The sequence below is a fragment of the Rhinopithecus bieti genome, unplaced genomic scaffold, assembly GCF_001698545.2.
Source record: "Rhinopithecus bieti isolate Rb0 unplaced genomic scaffold, ASM169854v2 scaffold_33647, whole genome shotgun sequence".
Lineage (NCBI taxonomy): Eukaryota > Metazoa > Chordata > Mammalia > Primates > Cercopithecidae > Rhinopithecus > Rhinopithecus bieti.
This window is the reverse complement of record NW_016814745.1, coordinates 1,506,014-1,529,287: the sequence shown is the minus strand read 5'-3', so window position 1 is coordinate 1,529,287 and position 23,274 is coordinate 1,506,014. Positions and strand designations below refer to the sequence as shown.

The window sequence follows — 23,274 nt, the reverse complement described above, 5'->3', positions numbered from 1 at the left end:
AATCGTACTGGGCCTCACCAGGCTGTAGGCTGGGCCCTGTGCCTATGGCTCGAGGTGTCCATTCCCGAAGATAATTATTGTACCGCACATTCTCGCAGGGGCCTGTGGGCTCGGAGACGCACTGGACCGTGCCCGCCCTGGCCTGTTCCCTATCATCCTGGTGCGACCAGGGCCCTTCTAGGGAGCTATTGCATGATTCTCTTTGAAGGGCCCCAGGGGCAGGAGGGTACAGAAGGGTGGAATTCTAGACTCACAGAGACCGCAGGTCCCAATCGAGGTCTGCCCTCAACACACTGGTGAACAGACATTAGCAAGGGCCACCCGTCCCTGGGAAGGCGCCACCAGTCACCCCATGCCTGCTCCCTCCTGAAATTGGTGTTAAGGCAAACACAGGCACAGCCCCCAGCACTGCCAGACCTGGCTGGGTAGCTAAGTGGTGGGGGCAGTTGCCTCACCTCGGCTTTGACAGGTTTTTTCTCTCCAGACTGTCAGGAGGACAGGTGGACAGGTCCACAAATGTGTCTCATCCTTGCAACAACTCTGAGGATTTCCTGGGGACCCCACCAGTGGCCGGGGCACCCAGCCCTCCTCCCCCAGCACTAGTTTGTTCTTGGCCAGTACAAGGTTTTGCAGAGCTGGCCTTAGAAGCAGGGCTGACCCCAGCTGAGCCCAAGCAGCAGGCGGAGAAACCGGCAGTGTGAGGGCAGTCACCTAGCAACAGCAGAGCCAGGACGGGGCTGGAGCTGGGGACTGCAGAATTCTGTGTCTGACATCAGACGCTCCTGGGCCAGTTGTCATATGGAGTCCCAGGTCCCAGTGGCAAGACCCAGAAATCTGCATTTTAACAAGTTGAGGGGGACAGTTGACCTCTCATGCCATCCTGAGGGTCCCTTTTCCCCCAGGACGAAGGCTGCCCTGTCTCTGCTTCTCTGAGATGCCTAGTTAAGAGGGTCTGACAAGGACGAGGGACAATAAGCAAGTGAACCTCTCTACCCCAAGAGACCTGACTGCAAGGCTGTGGGGACTTGGGGGAGGTGGGGCAGCCCTGAGAGTGCCCGGTCAGCTTCCACACCGAGGCAGTTCCCCAGGCCCCTCAGGGCCGGGCAGACTGAGGTCACAATGAGGGATGTGGGTCTCAGCCTCTCAGCTAGAAGGCAGGTTGCAGTCAAATGTCAGCTGGTGATGAATGGGAGGCAGTGATAGTTCTGGAGGTTGAGGGCAGTTGCAGGTGATTCCAAGGGGACTTGGGACACCCAGGTCCTGGCCCAGGGCCAAGGACACCAGCCTCCCTAGCGCACCCTCTACCCTTCTTCCCCAGAACCCACACTGGCTGCAAACACATCAAAGAAGAAAACATTTCAGGGCCAATTCATTTTTCTCAAAACATATATTTACCCCTCCTCTCAGTACATCTTTGAGCACCTTTCCCAGAATCTCAGGAAGGTATAGACCCCCGCCCCACACTTCGTACCCGCCCTAGGCCTTGGTGATGAGGCCCTTCACAGCTTGTGCAATGGCATCCTTGTCAATACCGAACATCTTCAGCAGCTCAGCTGGCTTCCCACTTCTTGGTACCCGGTTAACTGCCAGGTGGGTGACAGTGATGCCAGGCTCGCCCACCACTGCACTGGACACAGCCTCACCAATGCCACCTAGAAATGAAAGGAGGGGAGTCAGAAGACGAGGCCTCAGGGTGAGCAGTGGTGGGCCCAGCCCTCTCTGTCAGCCTTAGTCAAGGATGGAGGAGGCTGCATACGCACTGCCTTTCTCCACCTGCAGCCACGAGCCCATCACATAACTCATTGTTTTTATTGTTTTAAAGAGTCGGGTTTCACTATGTTGCCCAGGCTGGTCTCCAACTCCTGAGCTTAAGAAATCTGCCATCCTCAGCCTCCCAAACTGCTGGGATTACAGGCGTGAGCCACCACACTCAACCCAAAACTATTTTTATAGGCCCAAACGTGGCCTCTAAATGTTTGTTTCAAACACCATCCTCTGGCCAGCAACCGTCCATAGTCCGATTATCTACATTTGACCCCAGAATCAAAGCCCATCTCTCCCACTGGGGCCTCCTCCTTAGAGAGGCTGGTGTGTACTTAGGGAGCCTGCTGTGTGAAGGACTCACCACTACCTCGGGGACACCACCACCATTTAGCAGCGAGGCTGGAATCCTCGCCAGCTTCCTGGGCAGCAGGAGCTCCACAGAGCTCACCAGCAGCTGTGCGTTAGCTGGGTCTCCAGGCCAAGTCTGAGGCCTGTTAAGAGACCACGTCCCAGCTGCTCTGAGGGACACCTCTGGGGGTTCTGGGCCACAGCTGCCCTCCTGGGGCTCAGACAGAAGAGGCACGTCCAATGCTCGGGCTCTCTGGCCCTGCCCCTTGCCCAGCTTGCCTGCCCCAGGCCTCCTTACCTTCGTAATAATGGTCCTCCACGGTGAGGATCCTGCCCTTGGTGGCACGAGCGCTGTCGAGAATGAGTTTTCTGTCCAGGGGCTTGATGGTGAAGGGGTCCAGCACGCGGATGTTGATCTTTTCTGTGAGGGAGAGCATACGACATGGCTGAGGGGAGGGCTGGGCACCACCGTCTGCCCTGGTGGGGGCCTGGTGGGACATCCTGAGGACTGTGTTTAGCTAAGAGCTCAGCCTGTGGGCCTGTCCCTGTCCCAGGGAGAACCACTTGCCATCTTGTTCCCATGGCTGAGCTTATGCCTGCCAACCCCTTGCACTGGGGCATCTGGTCCAGCTGCGTTGCCTGCAGTATCCAAGAACCCGGAGTGGAGTGTGCAGGCCCTGAGCGCCTTCCCTCATCCTCCCACAACCTTGAAGACAAAGGGAATGCGAGAGGAAACACTCCAGGTATCTGGCCTGACAGAAGGTGAGGGCTGATGTGGTGATGTGGGGGAGCTGCAGCCAGCAGAGTGATCAGAGGCCCAGGTGCGGCCCCAGCAGCAGAAGCACCTTCTCAGAAGGACAAACCCAAGCCTGCCAGGCCCTGCTTAAAGCTCACCCCAGTGGATCTCCCCCTGCCTGGGGATGGGGTCCCCTGGCTCCTCCAGCCCCATCTTGCTCCTGCCTGGCCCTGCTCTGGCCTCCCTTTACTCCCCTCTCTACTAATCAATTCCTACCCACTCTGAGGCCACTTTCTGGAAGATGCCACACCTGTCCCCTCTTTCGTGCTAAAACATGACATCTGTTGTGTGATTCTATTGCAGGAGAGGCCAATGCCTGTCTCCCCTACAAACCACTAGCCAACACTGTGAGCTCGCAGTAATAATAGAATACCAAGTCACATGCATGTAACCCTCAGGACAACCCTGCGGGGAAGGGGCTAGCATCTCCATTTTCAGATGGGAAAACAGGCATGGTGATAGGTAGGGAATAACTTCCTTAATTAGTGCCTGGCTGAGTGATTCCAGCCCTGCGGGCAGGCTCCAGGCCACTGCTCTGACCACCGTGCTGGGGGATCTCACCTTTAGAGTCATAGGGTAGGGATTGTGAGCACTGCAGTCCCAGGACTTAGCATCATGCCAGACAGAACAAGTGCTCAAAGGATGGCTTTAATTACCATCATCATTTAATTAAATGAAATTCTTTCTCTTTAGCTGTGAGCTCTTCAAGAAAGAAAGAACCCCAAGACCTGGCATGCAGTGGCCATTCAGTGGATGACTTCGGAGGCCCCTTCTCACCTTTCTTCAGCAGCTCGGCGGCAGCCAAGGCCTCGTGCAGGGTCACCCCAGCCCCGATCACGGTCACCTGGTCATCTTTGCTCTTCAGGACCACCTGAGGGTGACACAGAGGGCAAGTGAGGCTCAAGGCCTCGGGGCAGGGTGGGCCCTGACTGCTGGGAGTCACAGCAGGGAGGGTCCAGGCAGCTCTGTGGACTCCTGGGGCATGTGAGGCACTGACCTTGGCTTGTCCGACCTGGAAGTCCTCATTGTTGTTATAGATGATAGCATTTTCTGGGCGGCTGGTCCGGATGAAGCAGATACCCTGAGACGGAAACAGATAAACTGAGGATACAGGATGTGGCACACCCAACCTCAGAGACGAGGTCTTTCTAGAGAGGCCATCCCTGCCCATGGGAGTGTCAGTCACTGCATCCTGGCTGCTCCAGCAGGGAAAAGGGTCTTGCTTGCCCTCTGCCGCCCGCACCCCACTTGAACACTCTAACTGCCCGCCACCTCGCAGCCCCAGGCTGAAGGCAACTTTCCACCAGGTAAACTGGCTGCAGGTGGGCTACTCCTGCAGCGTGCACCAGGCAGAGGGGCAGGAACCATGTACACTGTGTCTATGGAGTGCAGCTCCAGGCCTGGACCACAGGGCTCAGCTCATCCTTGCCTGTCTTGGAGAACCCAACTCAGGAGGGTGGGCAGGTGTCAACCGCTGGACTGGCCAGGGCTGCCAGGATTCTCAGCGGAGACAGACTGTGGCAATCAGCTGACAATGTCTGCCACGTGGCAGTAAGTGCGGCATGTATTTCATTTTTTCTTGTCTAACTTCCACAAGCTACACAAACACCAGGGGCAAGGTCAGGAAACACCCCCTGGGGCAGCGAGTGACCAGCTCTGGCCTCCTCTTCTGTTTCCCTCAGGAAGCGATAGCTGCCAGCAGGAGAAAGAACAGCCACGCGACCTACCTTTGTATTGGCGGCTAGTTCCACTGCCTTCTCTGTAGCAACGCCATCACTTGGGTAAAAGACCGTTGACATGGGGACTGATCGAAACATGGCCAGATCTTCCAGGGCCATCTGGGAGGGCCCGTCTTCCCCTGGGGTGTGGGGAAAGGATATGCGGAAATAAGACCCCCCCGTCCATGGGCTGGAATCCTCGCCCACCCTCCTCCCATACCTCCTGGTGCAAAAGTCGAGGGAGCTCCAGGTGTAAGTGCCCGGGCTAAACTCACCGATGGAAACGCCACAGTGGGAGCCACAGAGGTTGATGTTGCTCTCAGAGATGGCGGCCATGCGAATCTGGTCAAAGGCCCGTGTGAAGAAGGCTGCGAAAGTGCTGCAGAAGGGCACCGTCCTGTTGCGGGTGGCACAGCCCACCGCGATGCTCACCTAGGGGCAGGGGGGGCAGGGTCAGTCCAAAGGGGCAGGCAGAGGGTGGTCGGGGAGCCTAGGACCCCTTTCGTGGAGAAGGCCACAGTTTGTGTATAGATTGTCCATCCTTTCTGAGCTTCTGAATGTGTCCCCCACCACCTTCTTCTGCAGAGACCCCCTCCCCAGGGTCCAAAGGCAGTAGCCTCATGCCTGCTGAGGCTCCAGTCCCCAGATCACTCATCCAGAAGCAGCACTGAGTACAGTCATCAGTTCCAAACCAGCTGCCCCTCAAGGCTCCAAAATCTGCCAGCCAACACGAGGCCTCTTTCCCCAGTACCTGAGGCCTCCCCAGCCCCACACCCTGCAGAGCAGTCTCTGGAAACCAGAGATAATTTCAGGTCCAGTTGGAAGAACTCTGGAGATGCGAGTGCCCTCCAGAGAGACGAAGCTCCCTGTCTCTAGGGGCCTGCAAGCCAGGCTGGGCTCCTGGACCACCATGAGGAGATTTTTTGAAAAAGTGGACAAAACATTGTTCCTTACTTCACAACCTCAGTTCCTGACAAGGGGCTGCTTCCCCAGATAGGAACATGTCAGGGGCCCAGAGTTCCCTCATCTCTGCATCCCTCAGGGTGGCAGGGCCCAGAGCCGTGTACATTACATGCGCTCAACAGACTCGGGCTGCTATACCCATCACGGCCCCACCTACTGGCCGGGCCTGCTCTCCACCTGGAAGAGACCCCATTCACCACCAGGCCTGGCCTGCACGCAGCTCCTCCTGAGAGCACCTGCAGTCCCATTCGGTTCCCCCACGTGCACACTTGTCCAGGACATTTGCACCTCGGCAGAACCTCCCAAACTGTGGCTACTCAAGGTCAGGGGTTAATGCTGGGTCCTGGCTTTTCTTATAGTCTCCCTGGGCTGGCCCACAGCAGGCACCTGGCCCTGCCAAAATGGTTGCCCCGCACCCCTCAGACCACAGCCTTCAGCCTTGGGTGGACCTGTCCCTGCCAGCCGACCCCAGCACCCACCATGTTCTGCTCAGCAATGTAGCACTCGATGAAGCGGTCCGGGTGCTCCTTTTTGAAGATCTCCGAGAAGGTGGAATTTTTGGTGTCTCCATCCAGGGCGATGATGCGGTCACTGGCATGGCCCAGCTTGGCCAGTGCCTGCCCGTAGGCCTTGCGGGTGGCTATCTGTGAGGAAGAGAGTGGGAAGCCTCTGGACCCCCTGAGGGTGTGTGCACGCCTGCGGCCTGGCGCCCTGCTTTTAGAGGAGGATTAAAACGGGGCCAAAGGCCGGGTGTGGTGGCTCAAGCCTGTAATCCCAGCACGTTGGGAGGCCAAGACGAGCGGATCACAAGGTTAGGAGATCGAGACCATCCTGGCTAACATGCTGAAATCCCGTCTCTACTAAAAAATACAAAAAACTAGCTGGGCAAGGTGGCGGGCGCCTGTAGTCCCAGCTACCTGGGAGGCTGAGGCAGGAGAATGGCGTGAACCCGGGAGGCGGAGCTTGCAGTGAGACTAGATCGTGCCACTGCACTCCAGCCTGGGCGACAGAGCGAGACTCCATCTCAAAAAAAACAAAACGGGGCCAATAACAGAAGCCCAAGAGCACAAGGTCCTGTGGAGACTTTGAACTGCTGAAAGGTTGCCAACGAGTACGGTCAATGTCTGGGAGCCCCTGGAGCGCCCCCTGCCCCTAGCCTGGCTGTGAAAGGTATAAGCTACAGAAGACACCCACCAGCCCCAACCTCCAGCCTGCTGCACCAGGTCTATGAACCTATTCCACTTTGCACGGAAACACAGAAGGCTTGGGAGTCAAGGCCAGGCACAGGCTGCATGGATGGGTTCCCTTGGGACAGAAACCTGGAGCAGGACAGCTCTGCCTAGCCTTGCTCAGGCCAAGGGTCCCTCGTGGACCAGCAATGCAAGGACTTGGGAGTGAGTCCTTGGCTTTGATCCCAGTTCTGTCAGTAGCTTGCTAAGTTTGCTAAGTGGACAACTCCCTTGCCCTGTCTGAGCCTCTGCAGGTCAACTCCAGAGCTGTCTGTCCTGCTGAGAGAAGTGACAGGAACACCTGAGGAATCACTCCTTGTCCTAAATGAGTCGCTCTCCTCCCTTTCCCAGCCCTCCAGAAGGCACATCCGGGCCACAGCCTTGGGGAACCTGAGAACTACAGGTCCATAGAAAAGGGCCCCACTTTGTACCTTGTCCCCAACTTTGTAGCTGGGCAAGCTGGGCATGCGGATATTGGCAATGTCCACTGAGGGGGCGTCCTCCTGTGGGGGGGTTGCCAGGATCTTCTTTTTGCTCTGGATCTGGCTGTAGATCTCCTGGATGATCTGCTCAGCCATGTTTTTGGGGAGGGGCTTCCCATGCCAAGACTCCTTATCTTCTACCCCTGCAAGCCCAACATGGGAGGACAGAGGAATGTGTAAGACAGAAGCTCCCAGAGGGCCAGGAGGCTGCCCCAGGAGCCTGGCCCTCCACCTGCCGAGGGCAAGGGAGGAATGGCATCATCCCAGACAGGAGGAGCCCAGCCAGGCACGGGGGCCAGGAAAGGAGGGTCGCAGTGAATAGGATAGACTCCCGTGCGCCCACCACTCACTGTCTACTGCCTGGTCCTCCCGGAACTCGCAGCTGAGCGGGAAAGGAGGGGCCAGACGTGGGCAGGTGTGTGTTTCTGGGCCTGCTGCCCCATCCCTTCACCAATGTGTCCCTTCTCTTCCTCCCCGCAACTCTACCCACAGGGTCACACAGAGGTGGTGTCTGCTGCAGAAATACTCAGTTTGTCGACTGGGTTGGAAGGGACCCTGGCCATCAGAAGGGGAACCCAAGGCCAGAACAAGGCTTCCAGGGTCACCCGATGCATCTGTGAGCAGCAGAGGGGTCTCCAAGCACCCAGGCTTGCCCACCCATGGCGCCTTATTGTGTGGGGCCAGCAAGGCTGAATATCCCTCTCCCTGGAGGTCACCTCAGTAGTCACTAGAGTCTGGCCAGAGCGAAGAACAGACTGACCTCTCAGCACCCAGCAGCCCCCCAGAAGCTGCAAGTGGTCCAGAACCTGCCCAGTATTATTAACACCTGAGGGCAGTGCCAGGCAGCAGCACCAAAGCCATGACAATATCCCAGAGCCCTATCCTCGACATCCACCTCCTCCCAGACACCACCCAGCACCGCCAAACCCCCACTCAGAACGTCCTCATATACCTGAGTCTACACGGGCAGAACAAGCCACAACCCCCGAGAGCAGGCAAGTGGACAGCCAGGGGCATCTGTGAGGGAATCAGCCCCCCTCGTGCCACAGACTTCCTCTGTCCCGGGGCAAGTCCCTGACCACTTGTAGCCTCATTTTCCCATCTTTAAAATGGGTGAGGGCCATCCCAGGCCTAGGAATCTGAAGCCCACACCTGGGTGCCAAGGAGTGACTTACGCCTGTCTCATTCTCTGGCCTGGGGCAGAAGCCAGGTTCCAAACCCCTCAAGGTTCTCAGCCCACACAGGCCTTGTTCAGAGCCTGCCATTGCTTGAGGCGCACCCCACTCACCACCTGGAGGGAACAGGTCTCTCCAGGCCCTGCCCAGCTCTGTGTTGGCTCTTCAGCTGGAGCATGTGGTTGCAGCTGGCAGAGTGTACAGCGCTGCGGCTCTGAAAGGCACCAGTCAGGGTGGGGCACGGGGGCTGCCTCACTCCATGACCTTCCTCTCACCCACATACCCTCCAAGTCCCTCCTCTCCTCCTGCCTGTACATGCCCCCACTGGCAGAGGCCAGACAGATCCGAGTTCAAATCCTGGCTTAGCCACGGGGGGGGGGGGGGGGGGTCACTGAGTCATAGCGTCTCCCGCTCCCCTTCCCTGGAGCCTGGTGCAATCAGTGTGCAGCAAGAGCTAGTGTTTCCCTGGATGTGAGGGTCAGAGCTACGTAGTCACAGGGTCCGGGACAGGGGTGAAGGTGGGGAAGGCGGCTCATGCATACTGACCCGTTATCCCTCGGCCCTTGAAGGTCTTGGCAATGATGGCTGTTGGCTGGTGCTTGGCCTGGCCAAAGGCCTTGCACAGCTCCTCCACGCTGTGTCCATCCACGATGATAGCGTGCCAACTGGGGATGGGGGAGCAGAGAGTGAGGGGCAATTCCCAGGGGCCACAGCACTGAGGAGCCTCCCAGGGAAAGGTCTGCCTTGGCTCCACCCCACAACTGCGGCCTCAGCTGGAGTAGTAGAAAGCTTGCAACATTCTGGTTTCCAGTTTGTGTTTTTTAATCCTTTTCTTTTTCACATTATTTTTACTCCTTTTGTTTGCCTCTGAACAGGTTTTCTTCTTCTTCCTAAGTAATCCAGAGCTCAGTTCCTTTATTGTCTCTTCCATTCCTGATCCGCTCATTTCCTACTGAAAGCTGTTCTGGGGTCAGCACACTGGATTTGGAATCTGTCTGCTATTAGATTCTTGATGAATTTTTTTGGCCCAATTTTTATTTGGGGGAACACATTGATCATAGATGCTGGATGTGGTGCTGGAAACTTTTGAAATGAACCATGTTGTCAAATATACAGGAAGGAACCGGGGCAGAGCAGGCTTTCTCTTGAAAAGCTATCCTTTTGGGGACTCTTTTTGGCATAATAATAATAAAAATAGCACCGCTGAAACTGAGTGCCATGCCAAGCACTGCCCATTGAAGCCTCACCAGGCCATGTCTGGGTGCTGAGTTGGCCCCATTTTACAATGAGCTGAGACACTGAAAGTGGAGTAACTTGACCCACGCCACAAAGCAAGTTAGCAGTAGAGCCAGGACTTCAGCAATCTGGCTTGAATCACAAGTTTATGGACACAGGTCCTAGGGGTGCTGCTGGGTTGTACTCTGAGTCCCCAGATCGATGTGGCCTGAGGACCCTGTGGCTCAGGTTTCTCGTCTGTCCAACAGAGATTATTTCCTCCCTTCCTCCTCTCCCTTCCTGAGGTCGGTCAGTCAGGGAACACAGGCCTGCGTCTGCTGTGCTACTGCAAGGTAACCCCAAGCATCCTGTTACTTAGTGTAGTCACAGGCACGGGCTCATCTGCAAAACGCAGCCCTGGAGGCTTGACCTGAGTCCCAAAGCCTTGCACAGCACCTGTCCTGTTCCCTCCCCTCCACAGCCTCCTCAGCCAATGCTGGGCCCCTGTGCAGAGCAGCTTGTGTTTGCGGACACAGGTGGAGGCTTTGAGGTAGGACCCCTCTGGCTGACACCCATGCAGACTGACCTCCCTGCTTTGTGCCCTTTGACCCTGAATGTGTAACCAATCAAGGACGAAGGGAGGCATCTGGAAACCCTCTCTCCCATTTCACCAGGAGCCTGTTCCTCCTCCCCAGGCTGGCTGGAGCTGGGCACGGGATGTGGCCACCAAACTGAGGTTCAAACCTCTCCGCAGCTATATGTCCTTTAGCTTTACCGAGTGAGGCCCCATCCCTCAAGAACCTTCCTTCCTCAAGAACAAAGTGAGTCAATGTGAGATGGTGTGTGGAAGCTCTGAGAACCACCATGCCATAACCACGGAAACAAGGAAATTCACTTAAAACTGGGCCTGGCCCACATATCCACGGTGGTAGCCTGAGTCACTAAGTCCAAATGCCTACAGTTTGAAATTGTGAGTCAAATGCTAAAGAAAGGGACCTTTAGATGGGGCTTAAGGTCCCAGCTTCAGCTCCTGCACCTGCAAAGCTGTGATCACACTCAGGCCACAGCCTTGTACGTACCCGAAGGCCTCGCACCGCTTCTGGTAGATGTCCATCTGGTGCTGCAGCGGGGCTGGGTCACTCTGGCCCAGGCGATTGATGTCTAGAATGGCCACGAGGTTGTCCAGCTTATAGATGCTGGCAAAGGCCATGGCCTCCCATACGGAGCCCTCTGACAGTTCCCCGTCTCCCAGCAAGCAATAGACTCGGTAACTGTGGACAGAAAGTGAATCAGGCCAGTCCCTTTCACCTGGACCCAGCTGGCTCCCACCCCCATCCATTCAAGGAGCCTGCACTCTGGGTAAAGGAGCAGCCATGCATGGATACGCAGAACAGACGGCATTTACACTCAAGGGGCAACAGTGTCACCAGGTCCCTGCAGCCCACCACAAGCCACACCCCAAGAAGGAAGCCGTCAGGAGCTCAGGAAGAAGTACTGATTGTTAAGAAACAGAGGTCTAGGACAACAGGGATCTGGCTAACAAAATCAAGAAAAACAGGGGTTGTTGGAACGAGAGGAAAGTGAGGAAGAGTGGGTGAAGAGGCTTGAGCCACCTGCTGCAGGGGACGGACCCCGCTGTGAACCAGAGGTTGGAGGAGGCCTTGGGACTGGCTGGGTGGGCCAGTGGGAAAGGGGAACCTTGGGAACCAAGCTCTGCTTCTGCCTGGAGGAGGGAGCTGGGCCGGGGAGGCCTGAGGCACTCTAGGCAACACCCTGGAGCAAGAGGGCTCAGGCGGAGGCTGGAGCATGGAGGGCCCTTGAGGACCAGGTGCTTCATGGGACAGGCTCTCCCCAAGCTTCCAAGACTGGCTCTTGACCCCAAGATTGAAGCTGGGCCTGGCCCTGTCTCTACCACCGGGGCCCTCTCCTCCCTTCAACACAGGCAACCATGATCTTTTCAAGACAGTGAGACATGTTAAAAAGAACATTGAACTTGGGATAAATTACCCAGCAAACAGAACTTTCCCGGGCCCCAGGGGAGGGTGGGCGAGGGGGTGAGGCTAGAGGAAGGGAGACCAGTTCAGGGACTCTGAGCCCAGCCTGGGAGATATGAGGGGATGTGGGTAGCAGAGGGACGGCAGCAATAGACACAGAACTTGTTTGAAGGTCGTGCTGTCAGGAAGTTGCTGATCTAGGATTCAAACACAGGTCTGACTATAGCCTAGACTGTCCACTCCTTGCAGTGTAGGCATGCACGTAGGGTGAGGAGTGGTGGGACTTGGGGACCTCCCCTTACCCTGCCCAGTGTCTAGCTGTGTAGCCCCAGGAAATGAGGCTGGTGCCTGGTTGGGCTCAGAGGGGACATGGCTGCCCTCCTGCTACTACAGGAAAAGGCCCTCAACCCGGCTGCATGCTCAGCAGTCCAAGCCTCCAGGCCTCCCTGCTGCAGGGTGAAGGCAGGGGCAGCCGGAAGAGGCTGGGACAGCCAGCCACGGAGCTGTCAGCATGACTCAGCACTTCCACGTGCCAGCAGGCCGGGAGCGCTCCCTGCAGCCTCCCCTGCCTCGTGCTGCTCTTCTATGGCTTCCACTACAGGAGGTGGTCCCCCTGTGGGGTACCATGGCCAGAGGGACAAAGCCTCAGGCCCACACTTCAGAGGCCCTATCCTGTCCCAGCCTCGCCTCCTCTTTCCCCTGTAGGTTTTGAGGGGGCCCAGAGACCCTGAAGGGGCTCTGGTCTGGTACAGCAGCTCCAGAAAGGGGCCACACGATGAGGCTGAGCCAGAGAGGCCTGCAGGGAACTTGACTTCCCAGAAAGGGATTCCAGGGAAGCCAACTGGCTCCCACCCCAAGCCCACACCCACCTCCAGGGAAGCCAAACCCAGGCTAGCACTGGAGGCCCAGCACAGCTTTGGACTTCGAGACTAGGGACAAGGCTAAGCCCTACAGGGCCATTGGGCTCAGGTCAGCGGGTGTGCTGAGGTCCCAAGGAGATGCCAAGGAAGAGGTTGTGAACAGGGAAGGGGCCTACAAGAGCCTGGGCTAACCCTGAGACTTGGTATTGCCTGAGCTGTTAAGAGTTAGGGGTGGGGGGGCTCCAAACATCCATTCATGAACTAATTTGAAGAGAGGGGACCCTAAACAGAAGATTGACATTTGTTGCAGAACGATTTGGAAACTACCTTACATGTCCAACAACAGAGGACTGGCTAGATGGATCATAGCATCTCCATAAAACAGAACATTACGTGATCGTTAAAACCAGCTCTCAGGATGGGCGCAGTGGCTCATGCCTGTAATCCCAGCACTCTGGGAGGCTGAAGTGGGCGGATGTCCTGAGGTCAGGAGTTTGAGGCCAGCTTGGCCAACATGGTGAAACCCTGTCTCTACTAAATACATAAAAATTAGCTGAGTGTGGTGGTTAGAGCCTGTAATCCCAGCTACTCGGGAAGCTGAGGCAGGAGAATCACTTGAACCTAGGAGGTGGAGGTTGCAGTAAGCTAAGATGGTACCACTGCACTCCAGCCTGGGCGACAAGCAAGACTCCATATCAAAACAAAACAAAACAAAAACCAGCTCTCCACTGTTAATGTCATGAGAAAATGCTCATGATAGAAGGCTTGGTTTAAAGTGCAATACTAGGTTTTATATTACACACACACACACTGGGATTACAGATATGTAAGCTTTTTTCATGATAACATGGAAAAAATACATCACTAGATTTAAATTGGGGGTGGGAGACAGTGTGTTAAGAATAAGGAAAACTCTGGTCGGGCACAATGGCTCACACCTGTAATCCCAGTACTTTGGGAGGCCGAGGCGAGGGGATCACGAGGTCAGGAGATTGAGGCCATCCTGGCTAACATGGTGAAAGCCCATCTCTACCAAAAATACAAAAAATTGCTGGGCGTGGTGGTATGCACCTATAGTCCCAGCTACTCGGGAGGCTGAGGCAGGAGGAGAATCGCTTGAACCCAGGATGCGGAGGTTGCAGTGGGCCGAGATCGCACCACTGCACTCCAACCTGGATGACAGAGTGAGACTCCATCTCAGAAAAAATAAAAATAAAAAAATAAGGAAAACGTTCATTTCTGAATACCATTCTGTACGTTTTAAACAGGAGGGCAGGGCGGAGGCCAATTTGCTCTATCAAGACACAATCTGGGTGCCTGGCCTAACATGATAATCCCTGGATGCCCTGGCCCCTTTCCCCAGGTACAGTCTGGGGCCTAGGCTCTAGCCAATCCTGGCCCCAAGCCACCCTGGCTTCTGGGAACCCAGCTAAACTCCTTCTCCCTACACTGACTTGTTCCATTATGTTAGGGTCAGGAAATGTCCCTTCACAGGGAATTATTTCCAGCAACTGTAGGGAATAATTAACTCACATCTCTGGTTCTCTGCCAAATAAAATGCTCTTAAACATGCATCCCATTCTTTGTGTGTCTCTCTCTCTTCACTTCACGGTGAATCATTTCTGGGTGTAGCCAAGCCTGCCCCAAGGCTCAGCCAGGGACTAAAAGAAAACTGTGGTCAGGTGACACTGGCCTGAGGGGGTCTGGAAGGGACTGTGAGGCCTCCTTGGAGAGCCAGTCCTGGGGAAAGGCCTGCACAAAGAAGGTGCTCCCTGCAGCCTCCTGTCCTTCAAGGACCCACAGTCATCCCAAACCCTACTTGCCTGCCAGCTCCACAACAGCCCCGGCATGGCGCCTCTGCTGCAGGGGTGGAGGACAGGGCAGTAGAGACGCCACCAGCTGCAGAGCTGGGCCCTTCTCCCACCCAGTGGGCTGGCCCCACTGGCCTTCCTCTTCCAGGAGGCTTCCCGCCCACAGGACTCCCCCAGCTCCTGTGGTGCCCTCAGCCACTCCGAGAGCAGCCTGGGAATGCTGAATACTGACTCTGGGTACTTCCACCACTGACTGGATGGCCTAGGCCAGCATCTTGCCTCAGCTTCCTCACCTGTAAGATGGGTCACAGTTCTCACACCACTACCCAACTCATAGGGGGTTTTTAAAGGTGGAACCCAATACAGCACATGAGCACTAAGCAAAGGGCCTAGGCCCCAAAGGGCAAAGGAACCCTTCTGATGAGTGATTGACATGGTTAGACTCTGGGTCCCCATCCAAATCTTGTAGCTCCCGTAATGCCCACGGGTTGTGGGAGGGCCCAGTGGGAGTTAACTGAATCACAGGGACAGGTCTTTCCCATGCTGTTCTTGTGATGGTGAATAAGTCTCACGAGATCTGATGGTTTTAAAAACGGGAGTTTCCCTGCACAAGCTCTCTCTTTGCCTGCTGCCATCCACTTAAGATGTGATTTGCTCCTCCTTGCCTTCCACCATGATTGTGAGGCCTCCCTAGCCATGTGAAACTTAACTCCATCAAACCTCCTTTTCTTCCCTGACTCGGGTATGTCTTTATCAGCAGCATGAAATACAGTGATTATTCTTTTAAAAAAAAAAAAATTTTTTTTTTTTTAAAGAGGCAGAGTCTCACTCTATAGCCTAGGCTGGGATGCAGTGGCTCAATCATGGATAGCTATAACCTTGAAGCCCTAGGCTCAAGTGATCCTCCCACCTCAGCCTCCCATGTAGCCGGGACTACAGGTGTGTACCACCATACCTGGCTAAGTTTTGCATTTTTTGTAGAGAGAGTCTTGCTCTGTTGCCCAGGCTGGTCTTGAACTCTTGGCCTCAAGCAATCCTTCCCTCAGCCAGACTTTATTCTTAACAGTTTACAACCTCACCCCCCACAGGCCATATCTGACCGTCACAGACTAACCTATGGCTAGAACCTTCCTTGGGGGCCACGGGGGGCTGCTCCTACCAATCACCCGGTGGGTGCTGGAGCAGCACCTTTCTGGTCAGGCTCACCACCCACCCTCTGGAGGCTCAATCTCTCAAATGTTTGTTTCTTCCCTGCTGACAGGGGGTGGCTTACAGGTATCCCAGAACCCCCCAGAACATACAACCCTCCCCTTTACCAAGATAAAGGCAAGTGGCTCAGGCCCAGGCTCCTGGTGCCTAGTCAGACAGGGGCCTGGGGGTAGGTCTTTCTGAGACTTCTGGGGTCTGGGCACAGGGCTGGGGGCAAAACAGCAAGTCCTCAGCCTAAGCACTCTGGCTGAAGAGCACATGATTGGGAGCATGCACTCTGTGCAAACCCAGCCCTGCCAGTCACTGCTGACCCAGGGCAGGTCCCTTAACTCCTGAGTGTTTCCTCATTGGTAAAGGGGGCCGGTCACGGCACCAGCCATAGCAGATGTTTAAAGAGCAAAAGAGGCCACACGTATGTATGACTCTGCCCTAGCCAGGAAAGAGGAAGAGTCTGGGGGCGGCGGTGAAAGGTGGGTCACCCAAGGACCACTCCCCAAAACCACCCAGGGTGGGGGTGGGGAGTAGGCGTGTTACCTGGCCTTGTCGAAGTATTTGCCGGTGTAAGCCATCCCACAAGCGGCCCCGAGGCCCTGGCCCAGGGAGCCAGTGGCCACGTCGGTGAAAGCTTGTTTCTGTCATAACAGAAGACCACAGTTAATCTGAGAGGAGAAGGGATCCTGGTCTCACCCGCCCCGGGAGCCACACTCCCACCCAGCCCAGCGAGCCCCTTCCCTGCAGGTCACGCCCCAGGGCAGCCTCTATCCAGCATGTGACTTCTTCTCCTAATGAACTAATTATAGTTGTAGGTTCAAATTCCAGCCCTGCCCACTAGTCAGCTATGTGGCCTTAGGCCTCAGGTCGGGGGCTGAACCTCTGTGAGCCTCAGTTCCCATATCACCCACTTCACAAAGGGCTGGGAGAGGGAATCATGAAAAAATTGACATAGAATATGTGGCCTTTGTGGGGACTCAGACCACATGACAGTTTTTGTGGTAATCCATGAAGTCTTAACATTTGCAGGGATGCTAGTTGGTACCCCAAGGAACAAACCGGGTTCCTTCCCCAGGGCGTCACCAGCATCCTAGAGCCACCCCCTTAGAAGAGAGTCCCTTTTCTTCCCAAGCTGTAGCTACCTAGCCAAGGAGGCCCAGCACAGAAGGGAAGCGTGGGGAGAGGACCTCCCTGAAGTCATCCCAGAACACCCTGGCTGAGGCCTCAGAAGGCCTTCCCCTTTGGCACCAGCTTGGGGTGAATACGTGCCCCCAAAACACCTGCTTCGTTCCTTCCTCGTCTCAGTGCCCTCCTCCGCCTTTCAATACCTTTGGCTTCTCAGTGGGCACCCTCTGCCCCGGTCCTGCATGTCTGGGAAACAGAAAGCGGAGGCAGAGGCATGAGAGGCTCTGGCAGGAGCACTTACAGGGACCGGGTGCCCGTCCAAGTCGGAGCTGATCTTCCTCAGGTTCAGCAGCTCCGCCTCGGGCAGGAAGCCAGCTTCAGCCCAGACCGCGTACAGGATGGGAGCTGCATGGCCCTGCCGGGAGATGGACAGTGGGGTGAGGTCAGGTAGGGAGCGGTTCTACTTGGGGCTGTGCCTACTGCACACTGACCCCCTGGGGCCTGGCTGAGTCGGCCAACTGCAGCATCCATTTCAGGGGAGGAAGCAAGTGAAGGCCACTTCTGTCCTTTCAGCCCTCTTCAGCCTCTTGGTTTTCAGCCCAAAGTTCCCACTGCCAAGGCTGGGCAGGCACTAAGACAGGTGCAGGGGGCACAGCTGTGAGGCTGGACAAAGCCAAAACCCCAGCAGGCAGCCGGCTGCCCTAATCCCTGGTTTCTGGCATGGGAACAACTTGGACAGACTTCTAAGCTCTAAAGCCTGCCCTGAGAGACCAGACGCCACAGAGGCAGGCCTGAGCACAGGTGGATTTCAGGGGTCTGTGGCTGTGATTCCACCCAGAAGGGGCAGGTCAGGGGGGTCCCCATCCAAAACGCGCTACAGCATACCACTACCCCTGAGGGGGGCAAGCCGTGGCCTCAGGAGCGCTGGCACAACACAGAAAGAGCAGGCAGGGAGTCACAACCCAGACTAAGATGCCAGTCCTGCCTGTCAACACCCAGACTGGGCAGAACACACAACAGATGTTCCCGTAGTTCCCTACTCCATTTCTTTGGGTTAAAGCGTTGTTCATGTACCTGGGCTCCATGGCAGAGCAACCCATCAATTCAGTCCTGTATTCCTTAGCCAGCTGGGTCAGCAGAGCAGGACACTGAGGGAGGGGCCAGGACGAGCAGGGAGAAGGCACCTGGGAGAGGTGGGCCCAGCCAGACCTCCTCAGAGACCACTCACCATTCCAGAGCCCATGTGACCCTAGTCCCAGGCAAGGTGTGGCTGGCGGTGGGCAGCTGGGCTCTTACCTTGGAGAGCACAAAGCGGTCATTGTGTGGGTTCCGGGGGTCCTGGGACTTGTAGCGCATGGTGTGGAAAAAGAGGACAGCCATGATCTCTGCGGCGCTGCAGCATGACGTGGGGTGGCTGTGGCCCAGGAGAGAAGACAGACACACGCATCATGGCCGTGCACTCCTGAGCTATCATGCTCAGCTGTATAGGGACCTGGGGGGTGCATGTCCTGAGGAGTCACACAGGCCTGGCTTATCAGACAGCCATGTGCTCTTGTTCCCTGGGAGGGTGACACAGGGTCTCAAGAAAGCCACTGCTGGCAGCTTGGGGCCTGGGCCAGCTGGTGGGGGTGCTGGGGACTGTTGTACCTTCCCAGGGGCACCAGATCCTCAGAATCATGGCAACTGAAAATATCTGGGGTTGGACTTGAGTAAGAAGGAAGGAGGGGCCCAGGAGAGATCCAGCACAGAAGACGCAGCCCAAGAATAGCACCGCGGCGGCGGGCAGCTGCTGTCGGGTAGGGCCTAGCTCCCACCTAGTGGTCCCCAGGAGTCTAATGATTCAGCAGCTGAGGGGCGCCAGCACTCCTACAACTGACCCCACATCCCGACGGGGCTGCTCGGACCCTGCCCACTTGTGAAGGGCACCCTGCCCTCTCAGCCATGGAGCAGGGAGGAAGGGACTGAGGCTCATGGAGTTACCACAGACCTCCCAGCAGCCTCCACACACCAGGTGTGGTAGCCTGAAAAATTGGGCCTTGGGCTTTCCAATTGCATCAGCTGGGCTACTTGAAAGCTTTAGAAATGGGCAGTTTGAGGGCTGTGTAGCAACTAGGAAACAGGCTTTTGTGCAGAATTTTCAGAGCAAGGCACACAATCTCATCTACACGGCTATAATCATGTATTAATAAAAACCCCTTCTGCCTATGGACAGGGGCTGAGGTGGGGCTGAAAAGCAAGAACCTGCCTTCCAGCCTGGGAGTGTTGGGTCCATGGAGTCCCCTTGGCTTTTTAGACTCATGATTAATCACTGAGCAGCTGCTGAGCAATAGAAAGTGCAAAAATCACATCTTAGAGATGGGACTCATTCAGGTCTCTTGGGACCCATGTGAATAATCCACAATCCAGCCCCCTGCCTGGGAAAGGGGCTAGAGGCTGCACTTCCTGCTGGGAAGCACTGCAGGTCCTGGTCAGCCCTGAAGCCCTCTGGTCCTAGGGCTTTGTTAACAGTTCAGCCTCCGGGCACAGGCCTCCCGGGAGAGCCTCTCCACATGCAGCTCAGCGCAGCCCTCTCGCTGCTCCCAGAGGCCCTTCACACGAAGACACACCCCCATGCCAAGCCCAAGGGCACATGCACCATCTGTAGCTCACACCACCAGCCTCCCGCCCCTCCAGTCAGCGCTCCCACCAGGTTAGGGGTGAGTCACGCTCAGTGCAGACAAGTTAGTAGTAGAGAAATCCAGAAAACTGTCCATGCTGGTTTAGTACCAACATTCTCGCACACAATCATCTTATACTTAACTATTTCTATGAACTCCCGGTCATGGGAAAAGACACTACACCTGAAAGAGGGAGGTGAGGACATGGTAAATGAGAAACCCTTTTCTGCCTGGCAGGGACCCTAATCCCACGCTCCCAGTGCCAGCTTCAACCAGAGGCCACCCCAGTCAGGCTGACCTCTCGTCCTTCCCACCTCCAAGGGCAGCCCCGGCCCTGAGGGACCCTGTTTCTAAAGCCATGGTCCCATCAGGAAGGAGCCTTGGTGGGAGAAGGATGTGGATGGACACTGGGCCAAACTGTTGCAGGGAGGAAGGAGGATGGTAAGTGCAGGGCTCCACCTGCCCCGTCCATCTCGACACCCCAGGGTGACAGTCCCTCTGGCCACCAGGAAGGGGTTCCAGGGAGAAATGGTGTGGCACAGGCTCTTTCTGCACATGGCAGAGGCACACCCACGCCCAGATAGAGGAGACGTGACGAGAGGAAGGTCAGCCGCGAGGTGACCAATGGTGAGAAGTAGAACCTGCAGCTGATCTTAAGCCTTCCTTGCTAGGCCTGCAGCCTTTCACTCCCTCCAAAGGCTGCATCCAGCCTTCTGTGGCCACTCTCTTCACTTCTACCAAGTAAACACACACAAAAGAAGAATGCTCAGGAGCCAGGTTTCCCCACACTCCTCCCCAGAGCTTTTGGGGCTCTCCCTTGGCAGAGCGTCCTGGTTTGGGGAGGTGAGCTGTGCCACTTGGGCTTCGTGACTTGAGCAAGTGCTTCGTCAACCTGGGGCTCAGCTTCTTCACCTGGGAGAGTGTCTGGGAGATACAGGGAGATAAGGCACGCACAGTACCCAGGTCTCTAGCAGCCGCCACCACCACCCATTGGGGCACCAGGTGCTAACGCTTCTCAGCACCTGCAGCTCTTATCTACAGGCAGGGATGGTGACACCCCCTACACCTGCTGGCCACATGCAGGCAAGGGGGGAGAAATAAACCAAGGATTGAGACCGGGCTCTGCACACTGTAAAGCACAGAGCACACAGGACACAGTTACTTTCAAGCTCAACTTACTAGAGGGCCTTTGGGGCCAAAGGCGTACATTTAAGCCTGTGGCCTCCTCAGGGCCAGAGTTTTTCCTGCCATTCCAGACTGCCTGCACAACTGCAGGCGGACGCCCCATCCCATGGTGCTGTGTATGACAACTCTGGGTGAACACTGGCGACAGATGGGGTGAGGAGCATGATGCAGGGGATACAGGGTACTTACTGTATACCCCGCCTCTGTGATAAACAGGGCTAACAAGCACACTTGACAGTTTGTTCAAAACAAAACTAACAAACCCTGCCTTGACCAAAATAGTCCACTTACAACCCCAATTAGTTCAACCTGTGAAGGTGGTGTGGCAAGCTTAGAGCCAGGCCCAAAGAAAGTCTCTTAAAGCCCCCTCTCGGCTGGGCACGGTGGCTCACGCCTTTAATCCCAGCACTTTGGGAGGTCAAGGCGGGAAGATCACCTGAGGTCAGGAGTTCAAGACCAGCCTGGACAATATGGTAAAACCCCATTTCTACTAAAAATACCAAAAAATTAGCCAGGCGTGGTGGTGGATGCCTGTAATCCCAGCTACTCGGGAGGCTGAGGCAGGAGAATCACTTGAACCCGGGAAGCAGAGGTTGCAGTGAGCTGGGATTGCACCATTGCACTCCAGCCTGGGCAACAAGAGTAAAACTTAGTCTCAAAAAAACAAAAAACAAAAGCCCCCTCTCCACTCCCCTCCAGGACAACACATATTCTTCCAGATGTCCCTTGGCCAGGAGAATCTCTCTCATCACTTTAGTGCTCACTCCACCTGCTCACAGGTTTCTATGCAAGAAAAGGCCAGAGAGGCTCCCTCACCCTTCAGCTGGGCTCCTTCAAGAGATAATGGATGTCAGGTTGGGCGCGGTGGCTCACACCTGTAATTCCAGCACTTTGGGAGGCCAAGGCAGGCAGATCACCTGAGGTCAGTGGCTCAAGACCAGCCCTGCCAACATGGTGAAACCCTGTCTCTACTAAAAATACAAAAATTAGCCAGGTGTGGTGGCGCATGCCTGTAATCCCAGCTACTCAGGAGGCTGAGGCAGGAGAGTAGCTTGAACCTGGGAGGTGTGGGTTGCAATGAGCCAAGATCACGCCACTGCACTCCAGCCTGGGCAACAGAGCATAACTCTGTCTAAAAAATAATAATAATAATGACAATAATTTACCAAAACTGACTCAAGAAGAAATAAAGAACCTAAGCAATCTTTTAAGAATTAAAAATAAACCAGATCAGTAGCCGAAGGCCAAAGATGCACACTCCTTAACTCCTAGCAACTTCACCAGTAGGAACGTACCGTGAAATCTACACACATGAGTAAACACATACAGGCCGGGGACAGTGGTTCACGCCTATAATCCCAGTGCTCTGGGAGGCTGAGGTGGGCAGATCAACTAAGGTCAGCAGTTCGAGACCAGCCTGGCCAACATGATGAAACCCCGTACCTACTAATAATACAAAAATTAGCCGGGTGTGGTGGCAGGCACCTGTAATCCCAGCTACTTGGGAAGCTGAGGCAGGAGAATCACTTGAATCCAGGAGGCGGAGGTTGCAGTGAACCAACATCGTGTCATTGCACTCCAGACTTGGTGACAGAGTGAGACTCCATCTCAGAAAAAGAAAAAACAAAAAAACAAAGGAAACACAAACAGGGCTGCCCCGCATTGTTTGCAATTGCAAGACCTGGAACTTATTCATGTGTCTATCAATAGACAGGGTTAACTGGAGTATATTAATATAATGCGATACTATACAGCAGTAAGAATGAGTGAGTTATACTTCACAAATCCAGTATCAATATTCTCTCCAAATATAGTGTGAAAAAAGCACAGTGCAGAAGGATCTGTTTAACAAAGAAGACCATATTGATTTATGTACAAGTCTTTTTGTATATACTACAAGGAAAACAGGCCAGGTGCAGTGGCTCAAGCCTGTAACCCCAGCACTTTGGGAGCCGAGGCGGGCGGATCACCTAAGGTCGGGAGTTTGAGACCAGCCTGACCAACATGGAGAAATCCCCATCTCTACCAAAAAAAAAAAATTAGCCAGGCATGGTGGCGCATGCCTGTAATCCCAGCTACTTGGGAGGCTGAGACAGGAGAATCATTTGAACCCAGGAGGCGGAGATTGCAGTGAGCTGAGATGGTGCCATTGCACTCCAGTCTGGACAACAAGAGCAAAACTCCATCTCCCAAAAAAAAAAAAAAAAAAAAGGAAACAATAGAATGATAAAAAATTCAGGGTATAGTTCTTTCTCAGGGGAAGGGAAGATGAGGAGGGAGGGATCCACTGTAGTTCCAAAAATCACTATAATGTACTAGTTCTTAATCCTGGGAGTAGCTACACACAGGTTCATTATTTATGACAGGAGTACATCATTTATCTTATTTTCTATGCATATACTTCTTTTTAAAAAAAAAAAAAATTCAGGTGGCTCATGCCTATAATCCCAGCACTTTGGGAGACCGAGGCAGGTGGATCACCTGAGGTCAGGAGCAAGACCAGCTTGGCCAACATGGTGAAACCCCATCTCTGCTAAAAATACAATAATTAGCTGGACATGGTGGTGGGTGCCTGTAATCCCAGCTACTCGGGAGAATGAGGCAGGAGAATCACTTGAACCTGGGAGGCAAAGGTTGCAGTGAGCAGAGATCTCACCATTGCACTCCAGCCTGGGAGACAAGAGTGAAACTCAGTCGCAAAAAAAAAAAAAAAATTTAGAAGAGGCCAGGGGCTGTGGCTCACCTGAGGCAC

At 55.1% G+C, this 23,274-nt stretch overlaps 1 protein-coding gene across 2 annotated transcripts in view; it reads right to left on the bottom strand.

Annotated features, from left to right (window-relative positions):
* Positions 1-458: 458 nt before the first annotated feature.
* The window catches only part of TKT (transketolase), a 31,543-nt gene continuing 8,727 nt past the window's right edge, over positions 459-23,274 (bottom strand). The window contains exons 2-15 of one of the 2 annotated variants that reach the window (XM_017851879.1): positions 17,977-18,094; positions 16,982-17,095; positions 16,099-16,196; positions 10,770-10,961; positions 9,022-9,140; positions 7,250-7,443; positions 6,069-6,233; positions 4,902-5,058; positions 4,636-4,766; positions 3,906-3,989; positions 3,686-3,779; positions 2,411-2,533; positions 1,472-1,652; positions 459-1,330 (exon numbers count right to left, since the gene is read on the bottom strand). In XM_017851879.1, the coding sequence (XP_017707368.1) occupies positions 1,477-1,652; positions 2,411-2,533; positions 3,686-3,779; positions 3,906-3,989; positions 4,636-4,766; positions 4,902-5,058; positions 6,069-6,233; positions 7,250-7,443; positions 9,022-9,140; positions 10,770-10,961; positions 16,099-16,196; positions 16,982-17,095; positions 17,977-18,094 (1,765 nt within the window). In that variant the 3' untranslated portion in view covers positions 459-1,330; positions 1,472-1,476. Of the gene's footprint in view, positions 1,331-1,368; positions 1,653-2,410; positions 2,534-3,685; positions 3,780-3,905; positions 3,990-4,635; positions 4,767-4,901; positions 5,059-6,068; positions 6,234-7,249; positions 7,444-9,021; positions 9,141-10,769; positions 10,962-16,098; positions 16,197-16,981; positions 17,096-17,976; positions 18,095-23,274 lie in introns of those variants that run through there. The other variant, XM_017851878.1, reaches the window with a different exon arrangement.